Below are 13,455 nucleotides of genomic sequence, written 5' to 3'. Positions count from 1 at the left end.
ACAGATTTCCACTGTAATGAACCCAGAACATTCTGCTAGCATGACTTTGTTCTGTCGTTTCCTTCACATCAACAGCTAATCAAGTTGATGCACCTGAAAAACTGCCACTCAACAGTTATATTATAACTTAATAACATAACCAAGATTAATTTAGTAAGCAATACGCTAATATTCCAGCCAGACAAACAGTGGACAAAAAAAAAGAAGCAAGAAATGACTGTAATGAAAGAGATTTAATTCATTCGGTCATTACTCAAGAAGCGCTTTTATTGGTGGACGACCCTGACAAAATAAAAAAATACACTCACATTCACACACACACACTCGAAACATTTTCCTCCAACACATTGAGAGTAAAAAAAAAAAAACTGTAAACGCTGAGGAGAGATACAGTGAAAGAGCCAGGAAATATTCCTATAAATATTACAACATTGCAGCCGTATGGAAAGACACATATAAATACAAGAATACTCTACAGACTTAGAAAAGGAGAGTGCAAAACCATTCTGATGAGTCCTTAATACTCTCAATACAAGCGAGAACCAGTGTGTGTGTGTGTGTGTGTGTGTGTGCGCATTTGTTTGTCGTGTTTTCAACACTGTGTTGACGTGACAAGCGGGGAAGGTGAGTCAGGGTAGAGTCAGGGAAGAGAAAGACACCGACAGGAAGAGGGTGTGACTGATCAGGTGATTGGCAGCTCTTAGAGACCAGCGTCATTGTAGGTGGGGGTGGGAACCTTCAGGATGCTCTGGGCATTCTCCTCCACCAGGGGGCGCCATTTGACTTCTCCTGTTAAAAGCAGGTCCTCCCCATCCAGAGCGTCGATGAACTGCATCTGCAGCGTTGGAGAAAACAACATCTGTATTATCAGCAGGTGAGACTGTACCACGGCTATTTTCCCTCAGAAACGTCTGGTTGGGGCAAGTTGTCACATATATTGAGTGGAGTGTGAACTGCATCGGCAAGACCTTCGGATATGAAGCTAATGTAGACACTGAGTGTCCAAAATTATAAATTAAATACATGTAACCTGTTCACTATAGTGCAAAGTGTGGCCACTAGCCCCAGTCAACCCTTGGAAATCATGAAGTGTGTGGGGCCGACCCTCACAGAGAGCCTGATCAAGTCCAGGCGTTTCTATAACAGCGCTGTAAAAAGACAGACCTCTCTGAATTCACCTCCTAGTGTTTAAAGCAGGAAAACTAATTAAAACACGACCACAGTGAAGACAGCTGTGCTAATGAACGCAGGGTCCTGGGAACTAATTACAAACCGATGAAAACTCAACAAGACAGTCACAGCTATAAATCCTGACAGGATGAGCCATGCTTACAGGGAGAGTTCACACACACATTCTCTCATCATTTACTCACACTTATGTTGTTGCAAACCTGTACGAGTTTCTTTCTTCTGTTGAACACAAAAGTTATATTTTGAAGTTGATGGGCCTCATTGACTTCAATAGTAGGAAAAATAATAATATGGCTCATCAACTGTTTGAGTACCAATCTTCAAAATATAATGTGTCCAAGAGAAGAAACTCGTTTTGAGATTCTGATTTCAAATAAACGTTTGAACATTCTATTTATCAAAGAATCCTGAAAACAATGCATCAGTAGCCGGCCAAGTTTACATGCGCACTCTTTTGTCGTTCCGATTAAAAAGATTCGGTGGACTGTTTACATGAGACGTTGTCCAAACCGATCTGGTGTTTACACGTGCTGACTTTCAGTCGGAATCATTTTGTGACACAGTTTGTCTGCCGCATCAGATTCGTAATGTTAAAGAGCACCTATCATGGAATTTTGAAATTTACTTCATGTAGTGTGTAACATAGATCTAAGTGAACAAAAACATCCTGCAAAGTTTGAAATATGACAGTGCACCGTATATATAGTTATTTTCTTTCAAAAGTAAGAGTCGACTCTGAGTCATTTTTAAGAATCGTTAGAAGACCGAAGCTTTTTCTTTGACTAGATGACGTCAACTTGTCAAGTTATTTGAATACGATACGCCCACTTATTGCGCTCCAAGACGCCAGTGACAACTAGAAAACATCATGGCCACGAGACGCCAGTGAAAACTAGAAAACATCATGGCCACGAGACGCCAGTGAAAACTAGAAAACATCATGGCCACGAGACGCCACTGAAAACTAGAAAACATCATGGAGACGAGACGCCAGTGAAAACTAGAAAACATCATGGCCACGAGACGCCAGTGAAAACTAGAAAACATCATGGCCACGAGACGCCAGTGAAAACTAGAAAACATCATGGCCACGAGACGCCAGTGACAACTAGAAAACATCATGGAGACGAGACGCCAGTGAAAACTAGAAAACATCATGGCCACGAGACGCCAGTGAAAACTAGAAAACATCATGGCCACGAGACGCCAGTGAAAACTAGAAAACATCATGGCCACGAGACGCCAGTGAAAACTAGAAAACATCATGGCCACGAGACGCCAGTGAAAACTAGAAAACATCATGGCCACGAGACGCCAGTGAAAACTAGAAAACATCATGGCCACGAGACGCTGTGTTCTGAAGTGCGACTCAAAAGCAAACTTTTTTCATCTGCCCAAGGATGAGCATTTGAAGACTAAGTGGCTTGAAGACAAACCATACATCGTCGCGATTGTGTGTTTATTAGTCTTCAAATGTATGTTTCGCGATCTCAGGAAGCTTTTATTATGGACTTCTATTATGGCACATGGTTCTTCTTCGTCTGTCTGTACCATAGATGGACTACATGTGCACAGAGCGCCCTCCGGCTGCCAGTATGAACTGAAAACAACACATAAGAGACTCAATCGCTAATGACTTACCCTCATGTCGTTCGACACCCGTCAGACCTCCGTTCATCTTCGGAACAGAAATTAAGATATTTTAGTGTAAATCTGATGGCTCTGAAAGGCCTCCATTGGCTCAATGGCACGGTTCACTCTCAAGACCCTTAAAAGCAACTAAAGACTCGTTACAAAGTCCATCTCACTACAGTGGTTCTACAATAACTTTATAAATCGGCGAGAATAGTTTTTGTGCGCAAAAAACCCGTAAATAACGACTTATATAGTGATGACGATTTCAAAACAAGGCCTCATGAAGCTTCGAAGCGTTATGAATCAGTGAGTCGAATCAGCAGTTTGAATCGCCAAATTTCAGCAGTTTGCCGGTTTGACATGCGATCCGAATCATGATTCGACTCACTGATTCATAACGCTTCGAAGCTTCATTTTTTGGCAAAAACTATTCTCGTCGCTTCATAAAGTTATTGTAGAACCACTGTAGTGAGATGGACTTTGTAACGACGTCTTTAGTGCCTTTTAAGGGTCTTGAGAGTGAACCGTGCATTGTGCCAATGGAGGCCTTTCAGAGCCATCAGATTTCAACTAAAATATCTTCATTTGTGTCTGAAGATGAACGAAGGTCTTACGGGTGTCGAACGACATGAGGGTAAGTCATGACAGAATTTTCATTTTTGGGTGAACTAACCCTTTAAAGTAGACTGTGGGTAACGTTAATGTTACTTAACCAATTGAAGCAGTTGTTGAACTTTTTTATATATAACTTACGAGAGAAATGTCGACATCTCCTGCAGATTGAATGTTCCTCGTTGCCATAGCAACTTTAAACAGCCACCAGGACTTTTTATAAAGTTTTATAAAAGCTATTTATTATTTGTTGTAAAGTCGTGTAAAAATCACCTCAGAAAAATAAATTCTTCTGTTAGGCCTAGGACAAACGCTGTCAAGTTGAGATGGTGTAGCCAGGCTATGTCTGTGTCATTATTCCAACATTATGTTCACAAGTTGTTACAAAATAAAAAGTTAAAAAAATTAACTTTCCTCTCTTGTCAACATTAGCCTGGTGTGACAGAAAGACGTGGACTCGAGTAATCGGATCAGGTCGTTTACATGGTGGAATTTCGTTTGATTGGTTCATGAAAAGGTTTATCCCACCCCTCTCAAACCATTACAATTTCATTTTTATTCTGATTGAGGTGTTTAAATCAAGCGGCAACCTCCCGCAGTTTCTCTTGAAGCCAATATGGAAGTGAGTTAAACTGCAGTTCATGGACTGGCCACTAGAGACAGACTCCAGAAGGAGCAGAATCTCATTGAGCTCATGTTAAAATGCCCAACTTTACAGCAGAAGAACACATGTTTACAGTCTGGGACACATTGTGGTTTTGGTCTATACGACTAATTTTGCCCTTCATGACGACTGTGAGGGGGTGAATTTTTGGATAACTCATTCGTTTACATTATATAAAGCATTAAAGTTCTGCATAATTAAGGGCGTGGCCACTTTGAGTGACAGGTGGATTGTCGTTTGTCTGTCCATGTGACACTGAAGACTGGAGTAATGATGCTTTGCATCACAGGAATAAATTACATTTTACAATATATTACAGCAGAATGGCAATATTATTTCACAATATTACAGATTTTTACTGTATTTTTGATCAAATCAATGGAACCTTGGTGAGCAGAAGAGACTTCTTCCAAACATCTGACACCACACTTTTGAACGATAGTGTATGACACCATCTTAACCCTCTCACAGAGCCATCATATTGCTTCAGAACAGCTGGAATATGGTGCATATGAAATATCTTACGGTGCTTTTGAGTCCATTTTGGAGGTCGAAAGACCCTGGTCACTGTGTGTATATATAGACAAATTCTCAAAACCTCTCATTTTTTGTTTCACCAAATAAAGGAAGTCATGAGGGTTTGGAAATGACTTGAGGTTGAGTAAATAATGTCACATTTTTTGGGGGTGAAATATGTCGTCCATTCCATTTCCAAACTCAGCTTGGAAAAAAGTTGCCACACTTTAAATGAGCCAGTGGACCTTAATGCAGCAGGAGTTTAAAAACTCACACACACACACACACACACACCACACACACCACACACACCACACACACCACACACACCACACACACCACACACACCACACACACACACACACCACACACACACACACACACACACACACACACACACACACACACACACACACACACACACACACACAACAATGATGTCAGAGCTAGCGGGTGTTTGTCGAGAGCAATTAGCGTTGAATAACGATGCAGTCAAGCACCAGCGCACACACACATCCAGCAGCGTGTGACTTCATCAAGAGAGGCCGCTGTCGCCATGCCGACGGTGTCCCTCTCTGCGCTGTGTCATCAGTCGCTGCCATGCTTCATGTGCTGCACCTGTGACTGTTTTCTTTTCGTTTCACCTTCTCACTCGCTCCAGCTCTCCTGCTTCTCCCTCCTTCCAGAGCTAAGCAGGCCCCTGACACTCGGATGACGCTTATTTGTTGTTTTTCTTTCTTTTTCGCAGAATGCCTGCAGGCACCAGCTCGGTGGCGTATAACACACACCTCGCACAAACGCTCTCGTTTGTAATAAATTCCTGCCCGCACCTGTAATGAGCTCATGGCCTCGGCGGTGTTTGGTTGAATGATGGAGACCGGACTTTGTTCCAGATAATCATCTATTGATGGATAAACATGCCGGGAAAAAGTGCAAGGGCGGAAACCTGGTGAATTTATTAGGGATGCACCAATTTGTTTTATTAAGAACTGGAAGTAGATAATATATGTATGACAGTATACAATCATTCCAGACTAAATAAATCCCAAAGATTGATCAGACATGAAAACCTTATAATATCTATAGTAAACATGTGATGTGTTAGAAGCAGGAAAAATGGGCAAGCGTAAGGATTTGAGCGAGTTTGACAAGGGACAAATTGTGATGCTAGACGACTGGGTCAGAGCATCTCCAAAGCAATGGAAGAAGATGGCCTGGTCTGATGAATCATGTTTTCTTTTTGCTGAACAAACAAGTCCGATCCATGGAGGCTCTGCCTCGCAACTTACAGGACTTAAAGGATCTGCTGCTAACATCTTGGTGCCAGATACCACAGCACACCTTCAGGGGTCTAGTGGAGTCCATGCCTCGACGGGTCAGGGCTGTTTTGACAGCAACCAACACAATATTAGGAAGGTGGTCATAATGTTATGTCTGATCGGTGTACATACAACAACATGGTTAGCAAGTCGTCACAGGCAGGGAAGAACTTCAGTTTATGTTTGGGCCCTTCCTACGCAACTACTCAACTAGAACATCATTAAGGAGCACAAAAACACAATTTAAATATGCCTAAATATATATATTTTTATCATTTTGACGACATTTCTGCCCCACTATAGTGTGATGACAGTCAGACGATAGAGAGCTCAAAACTCTTCAGATTGCATAATTTAGTGGAAAATTAATAGAAATGATCTTGAGAATTTATCAAGATCTTTTTAAATGTGAACTCTTTTTTGCAAAAAATGAATATGTTTAAAGTAGCCGCAGAAGATAAACGCAATCCACCTGTCACTCAAAGTGGCCACGCCTTTAATTATGCAGAACTTTAAGGCTTTATAAAATGTAAACGAATGAGTTATAAAAAAATTCACCCCCTCACAGTCGTCATGAAGGGCAAAATTAGCCGTAAAGACCAAAACCACAATGTGTCCCAGACTGTAAACATGTGTTCTTCTGCGGTAAAGTTGGGCATTTTAAAGGGTTAGTTCACCCAAAAATTTAAATTCTGTCATTAATAACTTACCCTCATGTCGTTCGACACCCGTCAGACCTCCGTTCATCTTCGGAACAGAAATGAAGATATTTTAGTTGAAATCTGATGGCTCTGAAAGGCCTCCATTGGCACAATGGCACGGTTCACTCTCAAGACCCTTAAAAGACACTAAAGACGTCGTTACAAAGTCCATCTCACTACAGTGGTTCTACAATAACTTTATGAATCGGCGACAATAGTTTTTGTGCGCAAAAAAACCCTAAATAACGACTTTTATAGTGATGACGATTTCAAAACAAGGCATCATGAAGCTTTGAAGCGTTATGAATCAGTGAGTCGATTCAGCAGTTTGAATCGCCAAATTTCAGCAGTTTGGCGGTTTGACACGCGATCCGAATCGTGAATCGACTCACTGATTCATAACGCTTCGAAGCTTCATGATGCCTTGTTTTGAAATCGTCATCACTATGTAAGTCTTTATTTAGGGTTTTTTTGCGCACAAAAACTATTCTCGCCGATTTATAAAGTTATTTTAGAACCACTGTAGTGAGATGGACTTTGTAACGACGTCTTTAGTGTCTTTTAAGGGTCTTGAGAGTGAACCGTGCCATTGTGCCAATGGAGGCCTTTTAGAGCCATCAGATTTACACTAAAATATCTTCATTTCTGTTCTGAAGATGAACGGAGGTCTTACGGGTGTCGAACGACATGAGGGGAAGTAATTAATGACAGAATTTTCATTTTTGGGTGAACTAACCCTTTAACATGAGCTCAATGAGATTCTGCTCCTTCTGGAGTCTGTCTCTAGTGGCCAGTCCATGAATTGCAGTTTAAGTCACTTCCGTATTGGCTTCAAGAGAAACTGCAGGAGGTGCCGCTTGGTTCTTCTATGTGAAATAATGATCAGTTTACAGCGTTTGATTATGTCCTCAAAGCTTGCAGTCGGAGACTATTAGCCCTTGGCTGGCCTGTTTATAGTCCTCGCTCGCACTAGACAGTGGAAATGCAGCTAATTTCTGACTGGCATATAACTGAACAAATCAAACAAATGTAAACGGGTAATGGAGGGAAGGCCCCTACTGGGCGGGGCCCATGGACAGCAGACCAGTCAAGCACAATGGTAAGTCCGGCCATGGTCACAGGATAAACTGAAGCGGTTTATTTTGGGATAATGGCCATCAGACTGCTCAATATCCTGTTTATTACAGGGCAACTAATCAAATAAATAAACAAGAACAAAAGCACTCACCACTAACTATGACAATAATGTTGCTGTAATCATGCACTACGGCAAGCATCGCTATGATCTACCCAGAGCCATAGAAATAGAGAGTTGCGACAATCTTTGATCTCGCCGTCATGTGGTCACGTGGTTCATGGAGATCTCAATAGTTCCAAACAACTCCGCGCTGTCAATCTGTTTGAATAGGATTAAGCCGGATAGACAGCAGTTTCACTATATTTGCAGCAATTTATGGTAAATATTAACACAATATGTGCATCGACTTCGACTAGGCTTTACAGGAGCATTTTATTCTGGGGAGAGATAAAGAAGAGACAACGTTAATGTTTTTTTGTTTTTTTTTGAGTGATCTGGTTATTTTATTTGGGTTCATGTGAGTGTGCGTGATTTTACAGCGTTGAGTGTTGTAGCCTATCACAGGCATTTCTGCCGAAAATAAGCCATAGGCCAATGCTTAATTTACCAGTAATGAGAATCCATATCGATCAAAACAAGTTTTATATAGTCTCAAAACGCTGAATGAATTTTAGTGCAAGTTTACGTTTGACACAAATCTTCCCATTATCTACAAATCTTCTCATCATAAACAACAAACAAAGCACAGACGATTTAAATAAAGATTTATTGTGAAGTTTTTGTTTTTCATGAGACTTTGTGATTTTCCCTACAATTAGCTTTATATATAACAAAAACAGCACAAATAAAGTAACAAAAATAGATATTTTAATGTTATAATAGTGATTTAATGATCTATAAAAATTCATAAAAAAAAAGAAAGAGAAAAAATGGCTAATGAGCCAATAAGTGTTCCTCTTCCGCCATCTACTGGTTAGTGGTCATTTCTTTTATCATTGAAATGTTGTTAACGTACGAATGTTATTTTATGATACTCACACACACAACAGGTGAATATAAATGAATGATTCTAGCATATACAGAATTTAACCCAAGAAAGAAGCTTTAAATAGTGTTTAAAAAAACAGAGCAACCAATTTAATTCAACTCTTTTTATCCAGGCTTTATTATTCATTATTCATAGGCGTCATACGTTATTCCTTGAAATGGCTACTTCATAGAAACGCTTTCGACAGGAAGATCTCAGAGAGACTAAAAACTGTTGAAATATTACAGATAGTATCTGGATATAGCTGAGAGGTCAACTAATGCCATAAGATCTCAAATTATGCAGTCATTTCATCAATTTGCCAACGAGTGTGCTAGAGATACACTGAAATGAATGGGGTTCAATGCTGGAACTATTGGTTGCTCCATGACACGCTTTACTTCCGCATTCCTCAGTTCCTATGGGAGTCTATGGGAGTGTCGTAACTCTGTTTTTCAACGGCTCTGGATCTACCCACATAAAACATTAAATGTTAACACTAGAATAACTTTTGATTATCATTAGGTATCGAGAGCTAACTATGAACAATACTTAAACAGTATTTATTAATCAAGCTTAATGTTCATTTCTCATTTTAACATTGTTGTGCAAATTAACATGAATGTATTATGAACAAACATGTATTAAAAATGAAAAATAATTTGAGCATTTTGATATTATTGGTACTGGTCCAAATCCCATTGTCAGAAGGAAATAAAAAAATCAAATAAAATACAAAATATTTAATTCGGATGTTATATTATTAAATTAAATAAAGCCATCAACAGTTCAGCCACTGAAGAGTGCAATCACTTCATACCTTGATTTATATAATGTGTATATGAATATTTATAAATTAACTTTAACCTTGATGTAAAAAATAGTTTTTCATTGTTAGTTCATAATACGTTGTAAAGTGTTAACCAGAGATGGACAGTAACTAAGTACATTTACTTGAGTACTGTACTTAAGTACACTTTTTGAGTATCTGTACTTTCCTTGAGTAGTATTTTTTCTGGAAACTTATGACTTTTACTTAACTACATTTGAAAGACAAATATCGTACTTTTTACTCCATTACATTTCTATCAAGGCCCTCAAAGTCGTAGCCACTTTGAAAGTCAGTGGATGATTTGTTTTCTTCTTTAAAACGTGAATCTTTTTTTTTTGTGCAGACAGTATCACTAATCCCTCTTGTAGGATCACATGAAGTTCAATGATTTCCAAGTATTTTTTGAACACTAATCAATTGATGGCAAAATAGAAGGCGGCAGTTCCCAGACGCAGTGTGCGCAAACATGGCCATACTTAAAAGTTAAAATTAAGAAGAGCAGACGTGGATAAGTCTGAAAAAGTGCGACGACACGAAAGTGCAAACAGAAAGCTGCCTCTCAGACGCCAGACCACAAGTACTGAAGTCTATTGAATCTACTCAAATTTTATAGATTTACCCGCCAGTGCCATAGCCTTGTGGATAGAGTGCTAACGCATAGGTAACTTACGACAATGATGTTAGTTTGCATGCAAAAACGTAGTTGGGCTAATAATGTTAACTGAAGTCCTTTCAGAAATGTTTTTTACATAATCCTATCAAATAAACACAATGTAGAAACCTTTCTTTTCTAGTATGATTTTGAGTTTGATAAGAGCTTTGTAACTTTTAAACAAGTATTTAAATGAGTTCAAAGTATGCTAGCATGTCAGATGGAGCATGACTTGCTTAAACCACCATGATGGAACAGCATGCATTCAAACAACAATGCAACAATAATAAAATAATGCGTTTACTTTTACTTTTGATACTTAAGTACTTTTAAAAGCAAGTACTTCTGTACTTTTACTTAAGTAAAAATCTTTCTTTACAAGTTTCACTTGTAATGGAGTAATATTTAACCAATAGTACTTTTACTTTTACTCAAGTAATGGAGTTGTGTACTTTGTCCACCTCTGGTGTTAACACATAAATCTGAAAAGCGAAAGTTTTTTCCCTTATATGACCAAAACAGTTCAATCTGCTCTACTTCAGGTCAAGAACTCAAGACGTAAAAGCCTGTTGTAAAAAACTACTGACACACACTGGCGTGACAACACTGGCAGGTCAACAGTTCCTGTTTGTGTTTATATCCGTGTTGTCACGCCACTCTCGCCAGAGGGCAAGGTGTGCACTGAAGGAATCTCTCGAAGATTCACGGAAATGAATACGCTTGTCTGTGACTGTAATGTGGTAGAAGCAGAAAACTGTGTAAACTTTGCAATTTCCTGATTTACAAAGGATTTGGCACTAGTACTTGTTTAAGATGCGAGTTTCTCAATGAGTGTCCGAGGTGGGGATGTACGATTTTGAGAGAAAAAAAAATCATATGGTTTTTGACAAATACTGTGCATTGCATATACACACCGATCAGGCATAACATTATGATCACCTTTCTAATATTGTGTTGGTCCCCGTTTTGCTGACCCGTCGAGGCATGGACTCCACTAGACCCCTGAAGGTGTGCTGTGGTATCTGGCACCAAGATGTTAGCAGCAGATCGTTTAAGTCCTGTAAGTTGCGAGGTGGGGCCTCCATGGATCGGACTTGTTTGTTCAACACATCAAATGCTCGATTGGATTGAGATCTGGGGAATTTGGAGGCTAAGTCAACACCTCAAACTCGTCATTGTGCTCCTCAAACCATTCCTGAAGCATTTGTGCTTTGTGGTGGCGCATTATCTGCTGGAAGAGCCACAGACACCAGGGAATACCGTTTCCATGAAAGGCTGGACATGGTCTCAACAATGCTTAGGTAGGTGGGACGTGTCAAAGTAACATCCACATGGATGGAGGACCCAAGGTTTCCCAGCAGAACATTGCCCAAAGCATCACTGCCTCCACCGACACGCCTTCTTCCCATAGTGCACCTGGTGCCATGTGTTCTCCAGGTAAGCCACGCACACACACCCGGCCATCCACGTGAGGGTTAGGTGTACGATCAGGCATAACATTATGACGGTGAAGTGAATAACACTGATTATCTCTTCACCTGTTAGTGGGTGGGATATATTAGGCAGCAAGTGAACATTTTGTCCTCAAAGTTGATGTGTTAGAAGCAGGACAATTAGGGCAAGCGTAAGGATTTGAGCGAGTTTGAAAAGAGCCAAATTGTGATGCTAGACGACTGGGTCAGAGCATCTCCAAAACTGCAGCTCTTGTGGGATGTTCCCGGTCTGCAGTGGTCAGTCTCTATCAAAAGTGCTCAGAGGAAGGAACAGGAGAACCGGCCACAGGGTCATGGGCGGCCAAGGCTCATTGATGCTCATGGGGAGTGAAGGCTGGCCCGTGTGGATCAAACAGACGAGCTACTGGAGCTCAAACTGCTCAAGAAGTTAATGCTGGTTCTGATAGAAAGGTGTCAGAATACACAGAGCATCTCAGTTTGTTGCGTATGGGGCGGCACAGCCGCTGACCAGTGCCCATGCTGACCCCTGCTAAAAATGCACAGTTGTGGACGGTAGACCAAAATGCAATGCAGTAATTGAATTTTTCCACATATTAGTTAATCACAGCAGTCACAATCAACTCTCGATTATGTTTTCGATTCATTGTGCAGCTCTAGCATTCATGTTGTTGAGACTGAAGAGGGGCTCATGAAGGGGTGTAAAGGAAGGGAAAGCTCTCCACCAGCACACTGTAAATGCTGACCTCTAACTCAATGAATGTCACATTTTGAGGTGGAGATGGGGGCGTTTGCTTGTTAAACACGGTGCCAGTTGATTTGAGTGACGGAGTGGGTGACGCGCAGCACTCAAATGTGTTTATATGTGTGAGGAAGCCGGTGCTGTATATGCACGTCTCTGTTTGCACAGCAGAAGAGAACTGGCCTCTGACCATCCACACACACAGACGTGCAAAGACACACACTGACCTGTTTGCGAACATATTCAACCATCATCTCGAGCTGTTTGGGGTCATCACACTGTCTGTTAAACATGTTCCTCCAGAGCGCTGCCGCAAGAACGCAATCGTCTGACAGGATTCCCTAAAACATACAGTAGAGACACATGAGACGCGCTCACATGAGCACTAAACGTTACTGTTAACTCTTGACAGTTCTTGATGGGCAAGTAAATAGTCTGTGATAACACCTTCCTGTCTAAGTGGGCGTTTCTAGGTCAGAATAAGTTAAAATATGTAAAAATTGTAAATTTCCATCTAAAGTTGCGAATGTAACTTATGCGCAAAATTGCAATATCACATTAAACATTTGCGAATAAAGCACAGTTTCCATCCAGTAGGCCGAAGAGAACATAACGGTCACTTCCTGATAAACTACTGCTAAAAATCACTAAGAAACATAGGAGAAGCCACCATATATAATCATTTTTGTGTATATAATAAATGATTTGTGTTTCAGAGAAACTGGAGCAGATGTGCTGTTTGGGAACTCATGTAAGACAGTTCTACACTGAAAAAAATGGTGTGTTGGATTTACGTGATTTAATCATGTACATCGGTTCCACATGATTCAATTAAGTTAAACAAACATAATTTGTTCACATAATTTCAACATAATGGAATTAAGTAATTTTTAAGTAACCGAATTGAGTAGTCTCACAATGATTTTAATATGGGTCCCTAACAACAGTGGTGCACACGGGGGCTTAAGAGCCTGCCTCTTTAATCAAAACACATGTTTATTTTTGTATATTTTTGTTGTCACTTGACTGATCTAT

At 40.2% G+C, this 13,455-nt stretch overlaps 1 protein-coding gene across 1 annotated transcript in view; it reads right to left on the bottom strand.

Moving 5' to 3' along the window:
- Window positions 1-214: 214 nt before the first annotated feature.
- The window catches only part of uqcc1 (ubiquinol-cytochrome c reductase complex assembly factor 1), a 48,581-nt gene continuing 35,340 nt past the window's right edge, over window positions 215-13,455 (bottom strand). Inside the window, exons 8-9 of the mRNA XM_079841634.1 lie at window positions 12,648-12,761; window positions 215-835 (exon numbers count right to left, since the gene is read on the bottom strand). Coding sequence (XP_079697760.1) covers window positions 701-835; window positions 12,648-12,761 — 249 coding nt within the window. The 3' untranslated portion in view covers window positions 215-700. The remainder of the gene's footprint in view (window positions 836-12,647; window positions 12,762-13,455) is intronic.

The sequence above is a fragment of the Gobio gobio genome (genome assembly GCF_949357685.1).
Source record: "Gobio gobio genome assembly, chromosome: 17".
Lineage (NCBI taxonomy): Eukaryota > Metazoa > Chordata > Actinopteri > Cypriniformes > Gobionidae > Gobio > Gobio gobio.
Note: the sequence above shows the minus strand (reverse complement) of the source record. Positions and strands in the feature narration are given on the sequence as shown.